The sequence below is a fragment of the Pezoporus flaviventris genome, unplaced genomic scaffold (assembly GCF_033815535.1).
Source record: "Pezoporus flaviventris isolate CSIRO_AGI_PZ_B2104156 unplaced genomic scaffold, CSIRO_AGI_Pfla_v1 ptg000002l, whole genome shotgun sequence".
In the NCBI taxonomy this organism is placed as follows: Eukaryota; Metazoa; Chordata; class Aves; order Psittaciformes; family Psittacidae; genus Pezoporus; species Pezoporus flaviventris.
In genome coordinates this window covers 22,350,440-22,374,496 of record NW_026892550.1, presented here as the reverse complement: position 1 = coordinate 22,374,496, position 24,057 = coordinate 22,350,440, and the positions used below count along the sequence as shown (strand labels likewise).

Below are 24,057 nucleotides of genomic sequence, written 5' to 3'. Positions count from 1 at the left end.
GCTTTCCAACCGTGGGTCAGATCAAAGGTAGCTTTGGGACTGACCATAATTTTTGAGGAAAAGAGAAAAATAAATTACAAGGTAACTAGTGCTGTATTTAGAAACCAGTGAGTACACAAGGGAAGTTATACCTCTCTCTGTGAGGAAGCTAAGTTTGCTTGATAAATGACACATTTTAGTCCAATTAGTATGTCTGACAGCATAATAACACATTAGCTGCATTACTTCCACTTCTCTACAAACAAACACACACGCAAACACACATAACAAACAAGCAAATCCTTTGGTCCTCTCATTTTCCATTTCACATCTGCATCCCTGAATATACTGTCTCTTCACACTGTGCATGACTTGAGATTTTTCTTAATAAAACAAGCAAGAGACATACCCTGAAGCACTGAATATGGAAATAAAGACCAAGTGTTTCAATAATCATGGCAGCTCCTTTTCCAAGAGGAAGCCCACAGGTAGAACAAAGCTTCTTTCCACTGACAGACCTAGGAAACAAACACGACTTTAAGAAAACAGAACAGAAACTGCTGCTAAAATGTAGACAAATGTTTGCACAGGTTATGTAGAGAAAGAGGATGACAGGAAGGAGCACTGGGGGGTTTCACATAAATACACGTTGACCCTTCAGCCGTGGTGCTGAATCAGCCTGCGTATCTGCCTTGCAGACTAGCAAGCAGAGGTCTTAAAATGCTTGAATGCACAGCAGCTCAGACCCATTTCCCTCCCAGCTTGCTGTGCTAGATCAAGGGGATGCAAGCCTCTGAACAGAGGCCTGGAACCATGCCCGTGGAGTGCGTAGACCTAGTCAATGTCACAGCAATCAAAGCAGATATTCACACAAATTAACCGAGTCAGACTTTCAGCCTGGAATTTTTTCAGTTTGTTTGTAGATGGGTTTGCTTACTTCAGCCAGAAGGCAGGGAGGCTGCTCTCGCACCCAAACAAACTGGTGAAGTCAACAGTAGCAGAATCACTGCAGTAGCACAGACCAGGCACCAGCCTCTTGCTACCTGATTTTATTCTATGCTGCTGCAGCTACATGCTTGTCAGTGTTACAACTACTTAGAGTAAAGCTGAAATTACACCTCCATCTGCAATGCAAAAATGCTTTAACTCTCTCCTTAAGCTTCAGTCCTGTCTAGACATTTCTAGTAAATCAGCTGTTTAATGACAGCTGCATGAGAGATCAGGGCCTCAGGAATAACTGGTACCCTTCTTCATAATGGTTTTAATAGCAGTGCAGCTGTATGCTTCTGTGTTTCACGCTCTTCCCTTTCCACCTGTCTGCCAGCCTGCCAGAACTGATGTTTGCCTAGTGAGATGAACCTGAGCCCAAAGGGATACCTTATGATTATGTGTCATCCATGCTTTTTTCAGCCAGGGCTGAAACCCTCTGCATTACTTAAATCTACCTTTGTTTTCACTTCTTCTCCACTATTGGAGTTATTATAAGAAGTTAGTGTCAAATGAAAGAAAAAAGTGCTTTGGGAAATTTTTTAGAGAAGTTTTCTGAAGTTGTGGTGGAACAATGAATTACATCCCTCCACTGCTTCCAAAACTAAAATTCATTTCAGGAAAAGATCTTGGGAAAGGGTCTTACATCAGAATATAGCTGCTAAATAATATGAAGCAGCTACCACAACTAGCTACATGTAGCTAAAAATGATCTGAAATCCCACCAAACCTGCAGCTACAATCATCAAAACAGAAGAAATAGTTCACATAAAAAAATCCCAATAGCTCCATGTCATGGCATCAGAAGGAGGGCTTTGACATGAAATGTGAGGAGAAATGTTACTTAAATAGAAAACAAAAAATTGCTACATTTCCTGTGTTGTATTACTTTATTTAATAAGCCAGCTGAAGTTAATATACCCCAAACTGTCAGTGAGTCAATCAGGCTACAGTTAACGTTTATTTAGAATTGGTACTCATATCTCACTGAAAGCTGCACAGCTCGTTGCTTGAGAGAATCAAATCTCTAAGAGGAGATTAGGATGAATGTAGGCAAATTAAAAAAACAGCAAAAAATGCAAAATGTATTTTAACTTTGGAAATTAAGGAAAGGATTTCTTTCTAAATCAGCAAGTGTTGAAATATGACAATGTCTAGAACATACTTTAATCCTAAGCATGTGACTATTTACAATGAAGACAACATCCTTTGGCTCAAGTGCTCTGAACTCATGCTTAACTGCTTACTTTGACTGGGGCTTATATTATCCCATTTCAATTACGTTGAAATTTCAATGATCAAGCAGATTCCTACAGCTGCTTTCTGAACTGTGTTATTTGAAAACATAACAATATTGCTGAGGCAGCAAGAAATACAGGAGAGGGAGCTACATGTTTATCCCATGGACAGTTATGAATTGCAGCATTTAAAAGAATTAATAGTGCATCCACATAATACTAATGTGATTTACACTGCTGCAGTTCGGCAGTGACTACAAGATGTATTCAGACTGCAAAATTCCTTATTGACCTTTTGTACCTGTTGGGTGACTGACTCAGAGCAGCAGGAGAGGAGGGAGATTGTGGCCCAGATCGGAAGTTCTCAGGATAGCCTACCCTAAAATACAGGAGAGAAGATGCATTACTACAACCACCAAACAATTAAAACCAAGTTTTGCGTGAAGAAATTCTAGACAGTGGGTTTCAGGATTCCCAGCTCTAAAGATTTTATCTGAGGAAAAGAAGGTATATATTTGCTGTGCATTGCTATCTTGATACAATGAAAAACAGCACATATTTTCTGGTTCTGAGTCTTGGTCTGCTTGCTATTGCTCAGTTGGGTAACTCACAAGGTAATCAGCCATGTGCAGACTCCTACCCACCTATCAACACAACATAGCTACCAGCATGGTGAAGGAGGGTTAAGCCAAGGCACACCTTGCACTTTCTGTTGGCCAGGGGATGTGCTCAGAAGCACACTGGTAGAGCAGATGAAGGTTTGTTGGTGGAAGATCTGTGCCCTTTCGTGAGTAAAAAGGAAGCTATGAGCACCGAAAAGTAGTTTATTACTATTTGCATGCATTTTACCCTGCAAGAATTTGTTGAGAAAACTATGCATATTTTTTGTTATCAGAAATCATGGGATTGGTTAAACATCTCACTGCTTAAAGCTGTTTACAGATTAAATAACAATTTTCTCAAACACGCAGTTTGTTACGAGAAATAGGTAATCAAATCTCAAGCTACATTAGTTTTGACTGGATACAAGCTTCACAGAGGTAACACATTTTGCAGACTGTGTTCATATATATCCTAGAGAAAACAGATGCTCCTTTCTCACTACGTAGATATACTTTCTGCAAACATTAGGCAAGCAAAAACATTGTTTACTGAAAGAACTGATGTTACCTTTCAGTAATGTTTACTGAAAACCACAAGGCAGAGCATCAGAGAAGAAAAGATCCTCACCAAAATTTGCAGTAGAAAGAAAATATTCCTCTCTATGCATCTTCTTCTTAAAGAACTAGAAAACATCAATCAGTGTGTGTTTGGAAGCTGGGGAATGAAGCTCTTGGATACTGACTTCAAAGAGGCAGACTTCATGTGACATTCCCACACTGATATTTAGCCACTTCCTAGCTGTAAAAGTTTGTCTTGGGCACTTAAAACAAATGAATAACACAAACAGTTATGGAGATGACTGTTTAAAGAGCTAAGGAGAAAGAAAGCAGAGAATAGCAAGCATGGGTTGTGGTCCCTCAGGAAACCAGTTACTGGGGTACCTGTAATGAGGAACAAAGCAGCTAAGCATTAGCAGTCTTGGTGGGAAAGCCAGGAATCAAAATTGTCTTCACACTGCAGGACTACCCAGGAAAATTAACTGATAAAGAATGTTGAGCTGGAATATAAGGAAGCACAGAGCAGGTAGAACATCTCAGTCTCTGCAACAACCTTTATTTTACGTTCTCACCTCCTCGTTTCCCCTGCAGAGCTTGGCTGTTGTCCTGCGCTCTGGCCCAAGAATGGTCTCTGCCGAATGTCCTCTGCGTGATGCGGGGACTGCTTTGTCAGCAACTGCTGATTCCAGGAGTTATCTACAATGGGAGGTGGGGAAATCTCAATACTTGAGACTATATACTTTTCTCAATACTTACAGACATCACACCACAAAGGAGACAAGAGATATACTGTTACTTACAAATAAATTCTCAGAAACCCTACATAAACTCAGAGACAGGCTCTGCTGCTCCAGAAAACCTCTATGAAACAGCATCCCCTTGCACCACACCTTCAAAACATGACCTACCCTTCTGCTGAATCTCAGTTTCTGAAGGGGGAAAAGGAGAGGTTAAACAGCTGTCCACGAATAGCACTTGGGAAAATAAAGTATTTCTGTTGTAGGAAGGAAACACCGGAGAGACTGAAAGTTCAGTGATGCCTGAGAATCTAAACTTATCAGTAGCAAGAATTAAGATGAACATGGTGTAGTCACTACTGTCCCTGAGCCTACTGACAAACAGCAATTCCCTTGCAATTTCCTTCTGCGTTTCAGATGGTTGTGCAAGGCTCAGTGACAATAATAGGCTCCCAGCAGTACGCAATAATCTGTGTGATGCCCAGGCAGCCAACCATCCCATCTTTGGGACAGAGCACACCACCTGGATGCTTTCAGATGAATTCTGTGGCTCACAGGCTGGGGAGGACCTTCACCCTGCTGTGCACTAACCAGCTGATTTAGAGTAGAAAAACTTTACTGGGGCCTATGAAGGGCCTGTTACCTATTTTTGATATCAAGACAAACTGTAGTCCTGACTATTTAAGGACTTAAGGAGAGAGCAAGGATGTGATGCTGTAATGGGCTAGAAAGGAGCTGTCAGAATACTTGTAGGGGACTATGTTGTTGAGGAGAACCTAGAAAACCCCTGATTAGCAGAAGTAGTTACAAACTGACAAAACTTTTTTGTTTAAGTTTGCTTAATTTCTACTACAAATCCACAAGGATGGATTGCTGGGCAGTATCTTCTGCTTCTTTTCATTTAAGCAACTTTTATCAAAGCACTTAGAATACTATAAAATCAAGACAGGGAAAGCAAACCTGCTAATGCTAAACTGGGTATGCATCTGGAACAAGTAACAACACTGGAAGCTTTTTTATCCATAGACGTTTCAATTTTTAAATCATCAATTTTTACGCTAGCATGAAAACGAAAATTAGATTTCAAAATCTACATCTGCTTTCTGTTTCAGTCCTACTTACTTTCCACTGTTCACTTACATTAGATAACGATGTTAAATGAATGAATTTGCCTTTTTTTAGGGTGACCCTGTTGACAGCAATGCTTTGGGGAAACTCCCTAATTCAAAAAACATCAATACTTACAGAAACTTAAAAAAAATCTGTTACTTTTAAATGTCATTAGATATTCTAATGACAAAATTGAGACAGGTGTCATTTTAGGCTTAGCTTGAAAAGTTTACACATCACAGGTAGTAATTTTCACTGGACTGAAATAGACATAAAGAATCTAATTAGCTATCAAAACACAAAATAAATGTTGGAAATATGCTGTCCCAAGATAAATCCTGTATCTATATAAGATTGTGTGAAAGATGGAAAATAACTATGTTTACTGTGAACATGTGGGCCTATAAATGATATTCCCACATGTCACTGAAACACCCATCTCTGATGAAAACGAGGTTTTAAATTTCACCTTAACATATTTATCTTTGCTAACAGAAAATACCTTTTGAGTCTGAGACATTCAAATTTTTAAGATATACATGTCCTGTCAACTTCCAAAATACTGTGAGTTAGATTTCTGCAAGATTTCTCTGTGGAAAAGAACACATACATATGAAAACTATCGATGCTCACCTTGAGTCAATGGCAGATTCAGCCTCGCAGGTGAGCTGTGCTCCGTCACCAGCACCTGGTGCTCCTGTTCGCCTCCTTTCAAGATACCCGTCTCTGGGTGTCCTGTGAGCACTTTATTTCCACTGCCAATAAAAATAAGCCACATTGTACAAATAAAGACAGGAAAAAGATCCACCTACTATATAATGTCAGAATTAGACTTTTGAATATCAGTCTATATTTTGCAAAAAGATTTTTGTTGTTGTGTCGGCAATGACAAAGTGTAAGGCCAGATGTAATGAATTAACGAGTTTGTCTCCACATATGCCAAGTCTTCCTTCTTGCCTTATACACTTGAGACGTTCTAAAGATCATTCTGGATTTGTGGAAAATGGCTTCTTTGCCAGAGAAACAGCTTTTCTCAGTGTTCTTTATGCAGTGTTCATCATCATCAGATGCTTCTCTGATTCTATGATTCTCATCTTTGCGAAAGTTGCTATTAGCAGTCAGGCAAAGACCAGGACTTTGAACACTGTCTGGCAAGTTTGGGTACAGCACTTCTGAGACAGCCAGGCAATCTCCGACAAACTCTCAATGAAAGCACCTACTGCACCTACCTTATTGCTCCAAATTACTTGTGAACCTTGTACACAAGACACCACACAGTGACATACAGACACGTCTGTCTAAGCTCTGATCTGGTTGATATGACAGCCTCTTGGCAAAGCCATATACTCGAAACGCAAGCCTTCTGATGTGCTCAATTAGCTCTGCACATTGCAAATATGCAGAAGCCTGCACCAAGTCAATATTGAAGGGGACATATTACATCTATCACCAGGCCACCAGATGCTGATGCTCCAGCACCAATCGTAGGCAGATGTGACATCTCAGAAGTCTATATATGAACACAAAGCTTCACAGGCTAAGAAATACTTAGGCTTGATCCATACCTCCTCTTTTCTTGCCAGAGTTCATTTTCCTTGCTTTTCAGAGATGGCATACCGTCCTGCTCCCAGAGCAGCTTTTTCTGTCTCGTAGCTTCTTTTTGTTTGCCTTCCTCTGGAGAGTTGTTTGAATCAGCTGAGTTCTAGAAGACAAAGGGGAGGGAACAAGCAGCTTCACTTAAATTTGGCATCAGTACCCACATGGGAAAAGTATGGGCTGTCCCCACATATATTGTGTTGACACACCTTATTATCATAAAGAACATCTCACATTATACAGTGGAAACATTTGATGGTAGTAAGGCTAACTTAGGATTTAACAATGACTTAACTGAAACAATCAGCTAATTGGACTAAACTAAGTATTAAAGAAAAAAGTTAGGGACGGATCAGTTATGAATGGTGTTCAGGATGACAAAATAAAACTTCCCTACATAGTTTTGGCAGAAATCCTTGAATGACTTTGAGAGTCTTGACAGTCTTCCATTGGACTTGGGAGGACTTTGTGAGGGACCTCAGCTTGTAACCTTTGCCTGGGGGGGCGAAGTATTACTTGCATGCACTGAGCATCCTCAAATGACAATGATAGTACTGCTTCCGTAATGGTACTGCAGTGCGTCATACCTGACTGGTGGATCTTGAGAAAGGCACAACATGAGATCCTTCACTTTTGGGTGCAGGCACTGCCCTGAATGTGGCATAATCATCTCCACCCAGGAAGCTACTGCCACACAGCCATGTGGAAAATGGGTCATGGCTGATGTCCCTGCACAGGAATGTGTGATGAGAGGGGGCAGGAGGGGTGAGAGGATAACCAGATGGTACGTTACTCCTAATCCTGAAGTGGAATGGAGAAAGGTAGATGACTTCTTGGGTGTGGGTGCCCTAGGCAGGATAAAATCATGTCTGGGAATCCCACATTTACTGTACTGATCTCACCTGGGGTGTCATTCTCTGATCTCTGTTGAACACTTCTTTAATTAGATGCTAGATGCATTGAGTCAAATATTTTGTGCTGCATAAGTAAATAAAATAATCAGAGCGTGAACATCCCTCTGTTTTGCTGCTTTCTAGGAGGGATGGTGAGAGAGAGGAGGAAAAGTGGGGAGGCAGGATTCAGTCTCATCTCTTACACTTAAGATTTTGGATGCAGGGAGCTCCCTTCAGATTTTATTGGCTTTGAGAAGGTAGTTAAACCAAACAGAAACAGTTTTTCACAGCACCAGTTAAAGAACAGAATCAGCTGCAAAGAGAGAAAGTATCACCCTTTGCTCTAGTATAGAATGGGATGGTTGCAGTTTGCTTAGTAGTATGGCTCTTTGGTTGTGAAAACATACAAGCTATAGCACTCCAAGGTATCATTAGTTATGGAAGAGATCCAGGGAATATTGTTGCTGTTCACAGACTTTGTTAGTCGTCAGTGAAGAATAAAACTTTGCACTAAAGATGGCTTAGTCTTTATTGTCCTACTACTCCATGAGAAACTCACCAGTGTCTTGTTTCCTTCAGTAGCAGAGGAAGAAGAGGAGAGGAGATCAGCAGAGTTTGAAGAAACAATGAATGGAACTACAGTGTCCTCAATTATCTTACGTTCCTAAAAAAAGAGCATCAGGAGAGAGTGGGGTTAAAAATACAGAATATCAACTATGAGCTTGAGAAGTAGAAGCATACAGTTTGGCTATGTGCAATCTTTAGATGGCTAGGTAAGGACCTGTGGGGCCAAGAATACATGTCAATTTTTAATTTGCTTCAAGGTTTTGCACTCTCCTTCCTTTCACCATTACCATCTTTGAGATGGGATGTCCAAAACTGGAAAGACTGTTCCACTTGGGATGGCACCACTGTTTCTCATAACAGCAGCCTACAAGATTTCATACAAAAGTACAAAATTACACTTGGTACATGATAAGCTCATTCTGAAAGCTGAAAAAGTTTTCTTGTTCAGATCACAATATAGCCCTCAAACACAGATGATAAGACATCAATTCACACAATGCACAACTGGTCAAACTGAAAACATTAATATTGTCCAGTTTTCTGAAACAATGACCCACATACAACAGAAGAATCCCACTATCTTCTATATTGTTAATATTCTAGAACTGCAACCTTTGAACATTCTATGTGGATTTTTTTTTTCTTGTAAAAACCAGGTTCAGTTTACAAAATATCTATATGATCAAGCCCAAGGCAGACAACAATTTCATCTGGAGTCCCACCAAATCCAGGCTATGCCAGAATGCACACAGCTCTGTCTCTGGAGGGAAGTCTGAGCATGCCTAGACACAACCATACTGACTCACCCAGACTTGCATAGCAATTACACACCTCCACCTTTGCGGAGGTTCTGAGGATACCTGTCTAAATATTTAAGTATTTTCCCTCAGCACCTATGGTAGTGTTTAAGAGAAACAATCCTGAGAATTCAGCCTTAAGAAGGCTTTTCATTAATAAATCTAGCTATGGGATTCTTTTAGTTATGTAAGTGGATGCATTTAAGTACAAAATAAATCAATAAACAACCTCCTCCTTTGAGCCTTATACCTCCTCATAGTATCTACGCTCCTCCTCTTCCACTTCTCTCTGGGCCTTTTCCCATTCCTCTTTCAGCTTGTCCTGCTCTTTCTGATACTTCTCCTGTAAGAGGATACAAATAAAGATAAATTCATACCGTTCTGTATTAGGAGTAAATTCTGTAGTACTCTGCAGTGAAAATGAAACTAAGAGTAGTTTAATCAGAAATAGAAGGAAATAGGGAGATAAAAATTGATACATCCATGGGAGTCAAAAAAACCTTCTTTTCCTCCTCTCCCCACTTGTTTCTAGCTTCAAACCACAAGGAGCTTTTAACATATCAGAAGAAGTTTAATTTGTTAGAAGTCTTAAGTCCTTGGTCAGATATGGAATTTATGCTCAACAATTTCAATAATTCCTTATTGAATTAAGAGTATTAAGAGTTCCAAAAAGCCATCACACTCCCCAAAACACGTAGGCATGGATTTTACACTAAAAACTTCAGCAAAGTAGCATATAAACAAGCAGATTTTGCAGATACTGGTACTAATTTAAGAGCGATACCAGTACAATTTCATGAATGATGAACACCCGTGCAAGTTTAGAAGATAAATGAATAGTGTGTAAAGGTCTGAAGAGGGTAAGCTTAAAAATACCCAAGTAGCTTGTTTTTCTCCTTGATGGAATTATTTCCTGAGAATTCTTTTCACACAGTTTTCTAGGAAAAAATTATGCCAAAGACATCTTTAAAATTGTTTGACAGAACTGGTTTGAATATGGGGAAGAACGGTGACTTCCATATCCCTTTTACACCAGTTCCAACTTCTGTTCAAATTAGAAACCACTTCTGCCTAATCCAGAGGAGATGCATTTACTATTGAGAGAACACCCACATGTACCAAAAAAATCATGAAGTGAATTTTACACCATTTTAAGAGAAAACAACCATATTAGCTAAAAACAAATAATCTCAGGAAAGCAGTAGAGACACACACAGTAATTCTTAAAAGATAAAAGACACCATTTTATATCCTCCATCATTTGACAGTTGTTTGCTCTTCTGTTACGTGGAGGAAAGATATGATTTACTTGGGACCAAACCTAATCACAGTTTCAAAAGACACTACTGGCCAGCAGAGAAATTCAAGTTCTTGGGGCCGCTGCATTTCTTCCAACTAGGACACAAAGCCAGAGCTCTTACAGCTTACTCTACCACTAGGCAAAACCAGCATTTGTTTTGAGGAGGCTTCCCCCCCTCACAAAAACAACTCAAACCCTTCGCATCTGAATTTAGCTTGGTGTTTCCCAAGAAGGACCTGTGAACAAAACAGAAGTCTACAACAATCTATGAAGACCATCATTTTAAAGATGAGTTGCATAGGTGTCAGGGTCAGGAAATTGTCAGTCTTGAGAAAGAGGCTTCAAATTAATGTAGAGTCTTGCAGTCTATGCTCAATATACTTTAAATATAGTTGAGATCAACATTTGATGTAACTCCATGCTGAAATGCAGAACTAAAGTCCTTTTGGTCTTTCCATGGAGTGGGAAAGGGAGACCTAAGAGTGTCCAAGCCACAGATAACATGTGTGTATGCTCATTTTATCACTCATCTGCCACAAAATTTGTTCAATTTCCACAGAGGATGTGGAAAACATGACATGAATTTCCCAACTTTTGCCCAAAAGCACAGTTCAGCCGCTGAACCACACGGTGGAATATATGGAGTTTCTTTCCTACCTGAAGCAAACGTTCTTGCTCATGCTGCCACCTTTCCTGGCGCTTTCGCTCTTCTTCTGGATCCCAGGACCAAAAGTTTAAACGCTTGAGTGGAGAAAACACAAGCCATTAGACTTTGACACTGCATTTCACAAGGCTACCAGAGAAAGCTGCACTTCCCCTGCCTACCCCTGGCAATGATGTTAGAATGGGAAACTGAGAACTACATAATGGTTCTCTCAGTTAGTAGAAAATATTCTTAGTGTCACTGACACTTGGGATTGCCCACAGGTATCCAGAAGATAAAATAATAATTTGGTTTGCAAAGAAAGGCTTGAGAAACTTCCAACTGGAGGGGAAAAAAGATCTGAAAGAAAGCTCTAAGCGGTTCTTAACAGAGATTCCCGCAGATACTGAAATTTAAAGAAAATACCTATTTTGAGTCTATCTAATCTGCACAACATGCAAAGCAATGTGTGACTGTAAAAATTATTCTCGTATTTCATATGGCTGCCAGCACAAGAGCCTACAGCTTTGTTTTAAATTTTTATCTATAATGAAACAAAATCTCAGGCTTCACTAAGGGTCTCATTGCATGCTACGCGTTTAAATTTCTTATAATCAAGTGCAATTTTAGACACTTGATGTCATATCCCTTTCCACTAAAGAGCTGTATTTAAATCTAATAGGAAGAGATGATGTCTATTTTTATGTGACAAATAGAATATGAAATACTGCATACTTCAGAGTAGCATTTGTGGTGAGGATTTTTTTCATTGAGACAACAGTAGAATTGTGGTGTCCTCTAATTTCTATGCATTTAAAACAGAATAGATAATTTAGCATTACATATTGTTTTGAGATTACGAAGCTTTAGTGGCTCCAGCAACCAAGCACTGTACAGCTACCACTCTCTCCGTATAAGAGGAGAACGCACAAATTCCAGATTCAGATCATGTCTTGATTTGGGTTGTACTTTTAACCTCTCATTTCCATGAGAAAAAAATAAATTATCATTCTGATTTGGGGATTTCACAAGACATTTTATATAAAAAATTTACTTTTGCTAAACACATATCTCTAAACTAAACAATGATGCAAAAAATGTACTCACATTTGATTTGTCACCACTCTCAGAATCAGCTATTAAAACAAAACAAAATAGAAAGAGGAAAGGTTAAATTTAACGTAGCAAAATACGCTTAGCCTGAATTTAAAACTACATTGTATCTGTATAAAAAGAGCTTCATGTTAGTTTCCTATTTGCTCTCACAACGAAATGCAAGGATGAATCACAAGCAAATCAACTAGAAAAAGAGATTACACCCATCACCCACAAAACTACTTTTTATCTGGATTTAGAGGAGCACAATGCTAACATCAGGTTCTACTCTACTACTAGCTAATGCCATCTACTTCTGGCCACAGATGTTAGCAGTGTTTGGACACTGAGTGTTACCTACCTTGATCTACTTTTCCCTTCTTGATTCAGTGCAAGGAGGGAAAAAGCATAGCAAAGCTAAAAGGATGGGACTACACTATTCAAGAGCCACAGTTACAAAAAGAACCATTGCCATTTTCTATCCAAATATCTGAAAATTAGGCTGATTTAAAGAAATTAAGGAAAAGTTATTTATAACAAGTGATTTCATTTGGGTGCCTGAAACCAGAGCATCACAACAATGTGCAGCCCAACAGCTCTTTGTCAACTGTGCAGCAGGAATAGATACTTTCTACGAAAGCAAGAGGTAGAAGTCCCCATGATCACCAGCTTTCACCCCAGCCCCACGTCCGAAGACACCTATGGCTGGAGGCAGCAGAAGGGCTCAAGCTGGTCTTAGCGCCACATTTACCTGACTGTGAGAAAAACTGTGAGCGCCGCCAGTTGTTGCGAACCCTAAGTGGAACCATGGCCCCGCGGGGTGGCTCTGCAGGCAACGGCACCGGGACAAAACAAGAAACACAGTGTGGTCAAAAGGCAATGACGGACTCTTAGCCCCACCTCAGCCACAAGAGGCTGAAGAAACTGGGGCTGTTGAGCATGGAGAAGAGAAGCTGCGTGGAGACCTCATAGCAGCCTTCCAGCATCTGAAGGGGGCCTACAAGGATGCTGGAGAGGGCAGGATGGATGGGGCCTTGGGCAACCTGGTCTTGTAGAAGATGTCCCTGCCCATGGCAGGGGGGTTGGAACTGGATGATCATAAGGTCCTCTCCAACCCAAACTGTTCTGTGATTCTATGATTTTGACTACAATCACTTTGGCCCATCACAGCTGGTTTACAACAGAGCTGCAGATCACACAGATTGCCTGTATTTAAGTGCCACTTCTGTAACGTGGCACCTAACCTTATATGAGAGCTCTAGCACACTAATGCTAGTTAAAGGGCAGCCACCCCTTCAAGTCTTTTCATGGTACTCACATTCATTCCTACTGCAGATACAAATTTTAAAGGGGTTTGTGATATTTTCAGCTCTGTATGTGCTGTGAACACTAGAGAGCAGCCAAGGGTTGCAGCATCACTGAAAATCAGGCAAGAGACCTGTAATCTCTTGATGTTTGGATTGATTCCTGCCTAAGATGATATTGCTCTTCAAGCTTGTTTAGGAAGCACTTCCCTACTTAAAACAAGTGAGACTTTTGTTTCTTTTCAGACAATTCTTTTTTCCACAGTGGATCACCTTCAGTAGTTTCAATCTTGAAAACACCAGGATAATCAGCATATAACCTATACATGAACTATCAACCTAAAAAATCCTGTGGGGGAAGAAAACTTCAGATGATTTTTCTCTTTCTTTCATAATACCTACATATATGCATCTCTAAAATAAATATAAAATCGAATTACTAAACGTTATCAGTCTCAAGCAAAGGTTTGTCCTGAAGGCAAAAAAGAAATTCTGCTTTACAAGAACTTGTGATGGGCACAGGCCAAATTCAGGGATGTGGACAGATATGTGTATTGTTTATCTATGGAAAGGAGCTCCACATAAACAGTTGAGTGCAGAATTTATCTCCATATATTTTTATTATGACATAAACCAATTTCAAAGCCTTTTTCATCTATGAGCAGCAGTACTAATAAAATGTAATACTCATTGACATGACACAGCTTTTACTGTTAGGCCAGGTAAATATAAAATAGGGGTCCCCCTCCTCCCCTCTGCTGTGTCACTATTCTGCTGTTGTGTTTAAGGGGAACAGCCAGAAGAGTTGTTTGCATTACTGAGGCCATACTACCCATATCAGTCAGATGCAACTAGAAAATAACATTTCAGCTCCAAAACCCTCTGGGTCATTGATTAGGCACTTCTCCCTGAACACTACATGCATGTATATAGTTACTGTCCAGCTGAGTCCTTCAACTGCTTTTTGCTCACCTTGTAGACCAGAATTCTGCAGAGTAACTTGGCTGGTCTCGGGTAGTTTCTTTAAAAATGGCAGTACTACACTCCCTTCTTGTTCCAGCGCTTTTGGTTTCATCACCTGTTCAGATATTTGGGAGCAGAAAACAGCATTAAAAATCAGCAGTTTCAATTTAATACCTTTCTTCTTGTTTTCTGAATCAACATTATCAAAAGATGAAGCTTATTTCTCAAGAATTACAACATGTTGTTGCATTACAGAAGTCCTGGAAACAATCGATAGCTGCCTGTTGTTGACATTCACATTGCCCTGCACACCAAAGTCAATTCTAAACCAGGACCAACATCTAATTCACCTGACAGAGGGGCATGGTTGTGGCCATTTGCTACCTCTGCCACAGCCTGCACTTCTTTAGCACCTCCAAAGGACTAAGAGGGTAAGCTCCACTGTCTATACCTTCTGGATACTCTGCCCTCCCTGACACGTGGTGGGACTGCGGTTTGCAGGTCAAATTCTCGTTTCTTCTGTCAGTTTACAGGTTCAAATGCTACAAGCTGGGGAGTTCCTTTGGAGGGGGAACTTTCTGATGACTACAGAATTTGGCACAGAAACTATCCTCCAGGATCATACCCTGGCAGATTGTTTTGAATGAACTCCTGAAGTGACATTATATACAGAAAAATACCAACCTGCACAATAAATATTTCTGTTTGAGAACTTCCTTTTTTTTGTTGTTGTTGTTTGTCTGGTTTTGTTTTGTTTTCCACTGCTTCTCTTTCTTGACCACACATACCTCTGGTGTAGCAGGGAGCTCTGCTTCCTTCTGCTGCTCCATTTCAGGTTTCTTCACATTTTCCTCACTTGAAGCAGATTCCTCTGAAGGGAGAGGACTGGGAAGAAATTCTAATCTCTTCACAACAGGGCTGGCACAAGCTGCAGTTGACTTGAATTCCTTTTGATCTGAAACTAATCCACACATTCAAGAGATAATATTGTGAGGCTAAGATATTTTTCCAAATAAAATGTAGACATATTTCTTACAATCCGATTTCTCACTGGATATACTGTGAGCCCATTTACTGAACGCTTTGAAAAAATAATCTTCTTTCTTTGACACAAGCAAAATTAATCTCTCAGAGCAGACAAGACTGTAAAAGTGAAATTCACCTGACAAAACCTAGGTGCTTACACTTGACTTGGGTATCATGGGACATCCTTCACGGTCAACAGAGAGGCTTTTCTTGGGGAAGAGTCATGCAATCTATTTCAGACAGTCCTCTTTGGCTGAGATGAGCTGTAACCTAAAATGTGCCTATCAAAGTAGAGATCTCTTTACTGAAGTTGTGTGATGAATCCTATCCTAAGATGCTACCCAGACAAGTAGCTATACCACAGTTAGCATGGTCTCACTTGTCAGCACTGGAGGATATTTCAGTTTGCCTATTTCCACTAAACCCGTCAAGCGTCAGACAACAAACTGCTAACAGGAAGCCTTGGACTGGAGTAAACTTGGAATAATCTAGTTGTCATTCAGTTCTTAAAAAAACCCAACAAGTTGATGCTGGTTTGCAGGAGAAGGGACCAGGAGCACACTGGCCTACAGATGAGGACTGTGACAGCTAAACCAACTACTGTCAGCTGGTACCACCACTGGAAGCAGAGCAGCTGCCAGCATCCCAGGCAGTGCGCAAGAACCCAGGCATCTTTCTAACCTCCTACAGCAGAATTTCAGCTTCAGATCCTGTCTCCTCTCTAACCATGGCAGCAGTGGCAGCTTCTGAATGTACCTCTTTGACAGGCTGGGAGAGTGAGCTGAGAAAGAGATGTAGCCCAAGGTGTCACTAAGAACTTGCACACAAGCAGAGACAAGAGCTGCTCCTGCTGCTGGGCAGATGCACACTGCTTTGGAGCAGTTCCCACACCAATAATGGTAGTATCTGGCTTTTACTGAGCAACAGAGGAGAATGCTTATTCTACAAGAAGGTCGCAGTTTGGACCATATCTATCTCTCCAAAGCAGACATAATGAAAACCCATGTTCCTTTACCATTTCAATTTTTGCAGTTCTATCTCAGTTTTCCTTGCCAGCCAGTATTAAACTTTACTACCAATACTCAATATTTAGCATTTCTCACAGGTGCGGAACCTGACACAAGGCAGTTTTGTGATCTGTAGACACATATCACCAGCTCATCACTGCTGTCTCTTGAGAGGAGAATTTGGTTGGTTCACCACAAGATTGCAGCTTCTACATTACCTGCCAGGTGCAATTCAAGATTGTTAACCTCTGTGTTTTGGCATCTATGAGCCAAAGTAATTAAGTCAGCTAATGAGCCCTTACTAAGAGCCCTTCAGTGTTTACAGCACATCAAGAGAAGGCTGGATATCCTTCTGATCTGGGGGGAATGGTACCCTATTGATGTTTGAAGGCAAAGCTCAATTGTTTAAGTCATATTTAATCTCAACAAATAGGAGCATTATGCTTATGTATCAATTACAGCCAGACATCTCATTTAAATACCTACTTCAAGTAGTACTACTTACTCACCCATACCAGCTGAACTTTGATAGATTCATTTTAAAAAATGAAAAACAAAAAAAGACCATGAACTTAGTATGATAGCAGGGGGTAGATAAATGCCTACTCAAGGGTAGTGTTTCAGACAAACTCTTTTGAGGAAAACAGCTTCAAATTTTACCAGCAAATGCCTTTCACCAGATTAGTAGTCATGCATAAAGGCTTTAAAGCAGAAAATCAGGAGTGTGCTCAATACTGTCCATTTAAAGCCCCTCTGAGTATTGAAATGCCTCTTCTTATTCTCCTTCTACATTTCTCACTGTCTCGGGGGAAGAGGGGGGAAGTGTTAAACAGAAGCTATTACTGACTGATAGTTTCTGCCATGACTGCTTTCTGGTTACAGCACGCTGTGGCACCAGCTTTTCGGTCACACAAACAGCAAAGCAGACAACTCGTGTCCCAGACAATGTGCAATGAGGTGTGTTATTTCAGCCCTGGAATGACACAGCAGTCCAAGCTGGAAGGAACCTTGAAAGGTCACCCAGTCCCAACTTTCATGGGAAAGGGAGCCTAGATGAGACTGCTTAGCGCCCTATTCAGTTGCACCTTGAAAACCTCCATCCATGGGGACTCTACCAGGTCCCTCAGGAGGTTGTTGCAGTGAACGATCGCTCTTACAATAAAAAATTTATTTCTTATGTTGAGATTTCTGACAACTTCTGCATTTTCTAATAAACACTCTTGGTGCTGCTGCAGATGCGCTTATCAGACTGTGCCACGGGGTGGGCCTGACCCCAGCCCCATTAGTGGGCAAGGGCAGGTGCAAGGGCAGCAGCTATCATGTACCTGGGGATGGGCATGCCAGGCTCCCGGGTCCTGCACTTCCAGGGCTGGCCTCAACCTGCTGGCTGGCAACTGGGGCTGCTTCCACCGGGGAGGACTGTGGAGAACAGTACAGTAGAAACATTAGTGAGTACACTGGAAATAAAAGTAAGTGTTAATTCCTCAAGGCAGTACTTGCTGCTTCTTTGTAATGTATTTGAGCCAGACTGGTTTAGAGCTCAGCAGGGAGCTGGGAAGCACGTTTTGGAGCAGTATGTGCTGCTTGGGTGCTGAATCACTGGGCTTTAATCTGCTTTTCAAACCGTTCATCAGCATCCATTAATATGGTTGGTTTGGAATAGCTCCTACAGGCTTTTAAAATTGTAGGATATCTTGGATTGTGTTAGCTGGCGATAAGCATACATTTCACCCCTAATTTCCTCTTCCAGAATGAAACAAAAATGTATGCCTTAGTGAATACATAGTACGTACTAGAGTTTGAAAAGTGGCAAAGTAATTAAATATTTCCTTTACTTCATGGTTGTCTAAACAATCTGTTATCTGAAGGGAAAAGCAAGAGTGAGTATTAAAGGTAATGAGATACTTGAAATACTATTAAGAGAGGACTGAAAAAATATGGTGAGACCATATCGAGCCAATAATCCAAATGCCTTTGAAAAGCCAGCTTCCTGACCCAGGACAAGGCCGTTGCAGAGCTAAAACCACACTGTCAAAACAAGAGTAGCACTTCAGCTGATCTATTTAGCAGCTTCCACCATACATCCGTTTTCCCAGCAGGCAAATCAAGAAAAATCTGCAGCAAAGCCATCAGCAACGGCACAGTGCTGCTAATGCACGAGAGATCTAGAAAACAGCACAGTCAACAAAGGAAAACAAAAAAAACCAAACTACTTTTAGAAATCAAAAGTAACCTATTTCAGAAGCAGTCTATTGCAGACTCGCTTTCCTGTCCTCCTCCCACCTCTGCACCTTATTAACAGCTGCAAGGGAGGAAACCTGATGAAATTGCCTCTTTTCTGGGAGCCGGATTCAGACCTCCACCTTCTGCATGGATCTTATTTCCCATCCCTGCAGACCCACATGAGCCTACAGTCCCTCATCTACTCGTGCCCCAGGAGAAGCAGACCCGGGCTGTCACAGCTCAGTCAGTGTGGATGTCTGCTGGCAGTACCAACAGGACAACAATGCCCGTGGACACACTTTGGCTCCAAAGAGCTTTGCTCTTGGCAGAGCTCAGGAATCCCTGCCTCTCCTCTCTGGAGGGAGGCATGCTCTGGAGAGGGTCAGGGGACATGTCTGGGAAGATGCACTGGTGTGGACTGATGTGGGGCTGTGGCCAGGGGCTGTGACCCGCCCAGCGGGCAGTGAGCAGTGCCGGCAACAGAAGGAGCCCTGCCTAGGTCAGCGCCGCCACCTTGCAGCGGGACAGGCGCCAGATGACAGCCGTGAGGCTCTACAGGTGGCAGTGCGTCTCCTCTGTTGCTGGGGCTGGCTGCCCGCCATCCTCCTACTGTCTGGAGCTTCCCACTGCACCCTCACCTCTGCCCACCCTCACCTTTGCCCCATGCAAGGCACACGGACAACCCCCGTGCCTGCCTAAAAGCGTATCTCAAGGTGGGCAAGGCAGACAGTGAAATACGTGCTCCAAAAAGGCAGCATGGAAAGGCTGAGGACTTCCTCTCCACCACGTCCACCTGTAAGCATGCCTATACCAAGAGCAAACAAGGCATGAAGCATCCCTACCATGTGTCACATGCCCCAGAGAGGAATGATAACTGGAGATGAGACTCAGGCTGAAGAATAGGCCCCAGAGAAATGTTCCAGAGACTGTGAGTCCTGTGCCCCAGAGATTTGCCTCTTGGCAGTCTGTGGCTCTTTTCTCCTGTATAACCCACCTTGCCCTTCCCAGCCCATCTCGATACCAGCCTGTTTCAGTGAGAGCTTTCTCACTGGAAGCCCCCACAGAAGTACTCTGCAACTAAACAAAATTCCTCCTTCAGCCTCAGTTCTGGCTCCAACACAACAGCAGCCAGGGGAAAAGCTACTGGAAACCCTTCCCAACCTTGCTCAGTGAAGAACTAAGTATTTCTGTTTTCCAGGAGGCCAGTAAGGGCAGGGTAACAGGCTGCTGGAGGTGTTCAAGACTCGAATGATCAAGCCTGTAACAACCCAGTCTGACCTCATGTCTGATCCTGTTTGAGAAGAGGCTCAGCTGGAGACCTATAACCTGAATTATTCTGTCATTCCACAACCTACAAACCTCCATTAAACCTAAACAAATGGCTAGTATCGAGAGCTCAGAGTTTGCCCTAAGCAAGGTAGATTTTAACTGGAAAAGCAAGAGACACCTACTCAACAACTCTACCCACTGCTCCAAAGCGTAACTCTTTCCAATTTCTATTATGCATGTTCATATTGCTGTTATTTTTGGTAAAGCAATGGAATCCACCCTCCACTCTCAAAAAGCAACTTTCCAAACAGATTTTTTTTTTTTTTTAAGAGAAAAAAAAAGATTTTGTTTTTAAGAAAAAAAAAGGATTAAAAAAAAAGAGAAAAAAAATCAGCTTTAATTTCAGAGTCTTTAAAACTATAAACAGTAATAAACTGGGTACAATACAAAAAGTGTTTAACAGTGTTACCTGCACCCAGGGAAGTCAGATGCCAGTGGCAGCTGGAGCTGAGGAAGGAGCACAGCCACACTTGGCCCCTCAGAGGGTTTAAGAGGCTCAGCAAATCCACAAACATGATGCACTTCTATCACCTCTGGGTCTAGAGTTACCTCAGGAACCTACACATGGTGCTGCATCACATCGCTATCCTGCACAAGTGTGATAGGTAAATCTACCAATAACCTACATCCAGGAGGTTGAACCAGAAGCAGATGTTATTTATAGAAATTATTTCAAAAAGGAGTAAAAAAAAAGAGCAAGCTACTGCTTGCTGCAGAAAATGGAATTTTGCAATAGCATGCTGCACAAGTTCTGTTCCTGCTCACAAGACTTGACTCTTCCTCCTCCCTTTGCTGAGCAATTTAATGCTAGTGACATACAGCTAAAAATATAAAACTGATTAGTAAGTAATTTATAAAAAATTAAGCCTACTTCACTGGGGAACTCTCTCATTCCCACTATATCTATTTATAACACTAAGAAATGAAATATTATCCAGTGCTTTATCCAGATGTATATGACACACTTCAGAAAATTCTCATACTGATACTGCTGATAAAATGTCTTTCAACCGCAGACTATCATCATTCACTTCATAAATATTTTGTCATCAAATGATGATGTTATCACTGAACACAAAGAAGGCATACAAACATCTCATTGTACCTAAAAGGATCATATTTTGACATGAACATTTGAAAACTGAACAACTCAGTGAGTGCCGTTCCCGAGGTGTTTCAGAGGAGCTCTCATATTTTGGGATGAAGGACCCATGCAGCCTCTTGGCAGCACCCGGCTGCAGCCACACGTGTTTGTGTGAACAGATGCATCATTCTGCAGGATCACAAAGCCACTCCATATGCTGGCTCTGCTGTAGGTGCCTACAAGGGAAGGTCACACAACACCTGCTCATCCACAAGCAATGAAGCCATCAAGGGACATAGGAAAAAACTTGCTGCATGGGGGCTGGGGTTTTCTCAGTCCCCAGATCCAGGCTGGTGTGAAGACTCTGTCCCATTAACTCCTTGAAACTGAAGAATGCTGTCTACTTGGATTGGTGTTTTTATTACCCCATGCATCTAGCCACCCATCAGTTAAAGCGAGCTTCTCCATTTAGGATTTAGAAGCCTTAGTCCATGATGGAAAATTAAATATTGCGACTGTAGACTGCAGCTGCAGTTATGAGCACATCAGTAACAGAGGTGCCCTGGGTTTGGTGCTTAAACCACAAAAAGAGGACAAAGCAACACCTCTCTTGTGCTAACCAAGGTATCCATTTAACAGACACAAGCATGGCTGACTGCTGTATAGTATTAGTTTGGTTTGTAGTAGACAGGATTTCTGTCTGATACACTGGGATATCAGCCCAAGTATTTTCTTTAAGACCATACAGGCCAGAAATAGCCATGCTGCCTATTGCTGTGGCAGAACTTTACACCCTTATAAATACCTAAAAATACAGTAACTAAGAACTCTTAAACACCAAACATCACTACTACTACAAGAATTCAAACTCAAAAAGAAGTAACAGTACAACTTTATTAACCCTTATTGTAAATTAAATCAAAATGTAGTTCAGTTAACACTACTTGTACACAAAAGCATGTGAAATATCGTTACTGTATTTTCTATGAAAACATGACAAAACAAGCTGTCTGGAACCAGCGAGAATGCAGAGATATTAGGAAGAATCAGGTTAGAACTACAATCTGAATTCTGTGAAATTACTCAGGAATGAAATTGCTTACAGTATCAATAGCTGCATGTAGAAATTGCCTGACACATCTTTCAAACTTCTGTGATTGAAATTCTGCATGTATCATTGACTTGAAAATTTTCCTATAATGATTTCCTCATCAAAGCTAGCATTTTCTATTGCTGTAAGTGCTAATGGTGTCATGACTTTGGGCTGCTACAGCTAAGTGCCTTGCGTGCTATGCCAGAACACTGCTCTGACACATTAAGTCACCTGCCTCATCTGGCAGCTATATAATGGTATACTTGGGCCAGCTATTACAACCAAAGATCAGGGTGGATCTGTAATTGACAGAGAAGCCTTGAAAGTGCTGCAAGAAAGTGTTAAGTATTCCTGTTAGTCATTTTTTTTAGAGTTATTACTGCTCAATTGGGTTGTAAAATAAGATCCTGTCACTCACAGCTACTGAAAAGTGCATGTGTGTCTGGAGGATGGGAGGCACAGATGCTAGGTTCATAACCAAATCCTGAGCAGGGTTCCCTCCCCTCTAGATGGTTTGAAGTTTTGCTGCTCTCATTTCTTATCCTAGACCTTTTTCCCTTATGGAACTCCAGCCCTCCTTGAACCTCCCATGTGTGGTTCAAGGCAAAGCTGTCAATCTGGAACAGACATACACACTCTACAAGTGTTTCTTGTAATGAATCAAAGAACAAAGACTTGTCCTACCAGATATGTACAAATCAGCGTTTCAACTCTGCTCTCCTGTAGCTTGGCCAACAATCCTCAACCACAAGAAAGCTTATACTTTAATCTCAGTTCAATCAGTGGATTTTTGAAGATGAAGCAAAGTGTTACTTGGATATAGAAAACAGGTTTATTTTGAGCCAAGCAGGCTGTGAGTAGAAATGGACAAGTTTAAGCTAGCTAGTGAAAAATTAAAACAAAGCCTAAATCTCTCCCCACTATCACCACCTCACCCTGGTCTTTTTAAAGTTGCTATCTATTTTTTTTTTAATCAGAGCAAAGCTATAATTAGAGCCACAGCAAGCCAATAATAACAAGCCAAGGTTTAGACTGGATGTTAGGAAAAATTTCTTCACAGAGAAGGGAAGCATGTATTGGAACAGGCTTCCCAGGAAAGCAGTGGAATCACTGTCCCTGGAAGTGTTAAAAAACTGCGTAGATGAGGCCCTCAGTGATACGCTTTAGTGGTGGTCTTGGCAGTTCTGGGTAATGGTTGGACTTGATCTTAAAGGTCTTTTCCAACCTAGTTGAGTCTATGATTCTAATAATTTCTAAATGCTCATACAAAGACTGGTTAAAATAAAATGATGTTACTGACAAATTAATCACCCAACACTAAAATCTGCACAAATATTGGTTTAAAACAAAACATTTACTTTGCCAGCTTCTGATTCAAAGATACAACTTCTCAGCATTTGTAATGTGCATCACTGTTCTGTAGAATGGAAAGAAAACATGACCTAATGGCTGACAGGTAGGACCTGGGTGAGGAGATGATTCTCATGTCATTGCTGCTGTGGCCACTGACTGATTTGGGCCTTTGTCCAGTTCTTTCAGCTGCAGTAAGAGAGGTGTGCTTTCCCTACTGCTGCCCTCCACAAACACCAGTGGGATATTTTCATCCTCCTTACAGGCCATTTTTTTCTTTTCTAGCCTAAAATCATAGGCAAAATTTCATAAGCTACTTTGAGTAAAAGTCTCTTATCAATCCCTCACCAAAATCTAAGTACTCTACACTACAGACAAAAGTACAGTTTCTTGATATTAGTTTTCTTTACCATCCTTCCCACCTGCTGCAGCTTCTTATATTCATTTCATAGTAGATTTAGGCAGGAGTTACATATGTTTCCCAATCAGTCTCTGATTGCCAATCATTATTTGATTCACATACACATGGGGTTCTTCTCTGTCAAAAGGACAACTGACACTGAGGCCTCACCCATA

The 24,057-nt window shown here is 41.2% G+C and overlaps 2 protein-coding genes across 6 annotated transcripts in view; both read right to left on the bottom strand.

Annotated features, from left to right (window-relative positions):
* The window catches only part of TMEM33 (transmembrane protein 33), a 129,909-nt gene extending 115,128 nt beyond the window's left edge, over window positions 1–14,781 (bottom strand). Inside the window, exon 1 of the mRNA XM_061471671.1 lies at window positions 14,778–14,781. The gene's annotated coding sequence lies outside the window, so the exon portion shown is untranslated. The remainder of the gene's footprint in view (window positions 1–14,777) is intronic.
* The window catches only part of LIMCH1 (LIM and calponin homology domains 1), a 180,441-nt gene that overhangs the window by 8,646 nt on the left and 147,738 nt on the right, over window positions 1–24,057 (bottom strand). For 4 of the 5 annotated variants that reach the window (XM_061471599.1, XM_061471618.1, XM_061471636.1 and 1 more), the window contains 12 exons: window positions 17,728–17,821; window positions 15,158–15,330; window positions 14,379–14,484; window positions 12,115–12,143; window positions 11,022–11,105; window positions 9,315–9,407; window positions 8,260–8,364; window positions 6,777–6,913; window positions 5,845–5,966; window positions 3,937–4,060; window positions 2,497–2,583; window positions 389–497 (listed from right to left, as the gene is read on the bottom strand). In XM_061471599.1, coding sequence (XP_061327583.1) covers window positions 389–497; window positions 2,497–2,583; window positions 3,937–4,060; window positions 5,845–5,966; window positions 6,777–6,913; window positions 8,260–8,364; window positions 9,315–9,407; window positions 11,022–11,105; window positions 12,115–12,143; window positions 14,379–14,484; window positions 15,158–15,330; window positions 17,728–17,821 — 1,263 coding nt within the window. The remainder of the gene's footprint in view (window positions 1–388; window positions 498–2,496; window positions 2,584–3,936; window positions 4,061–5,844; window positions 5,967–6,776; window positions 6,914–8,259; window positions 8,365–9,314; window positions 9,408–11,021; window positions 11,106–12,114; window positions 12,144–14,378; window positions 14,485–15,157; window positions 15,331–17,727; window positions 17,822–24,057) is intronic. The other variant, XM_061471607.1, reaches the window with a different exon arrangement.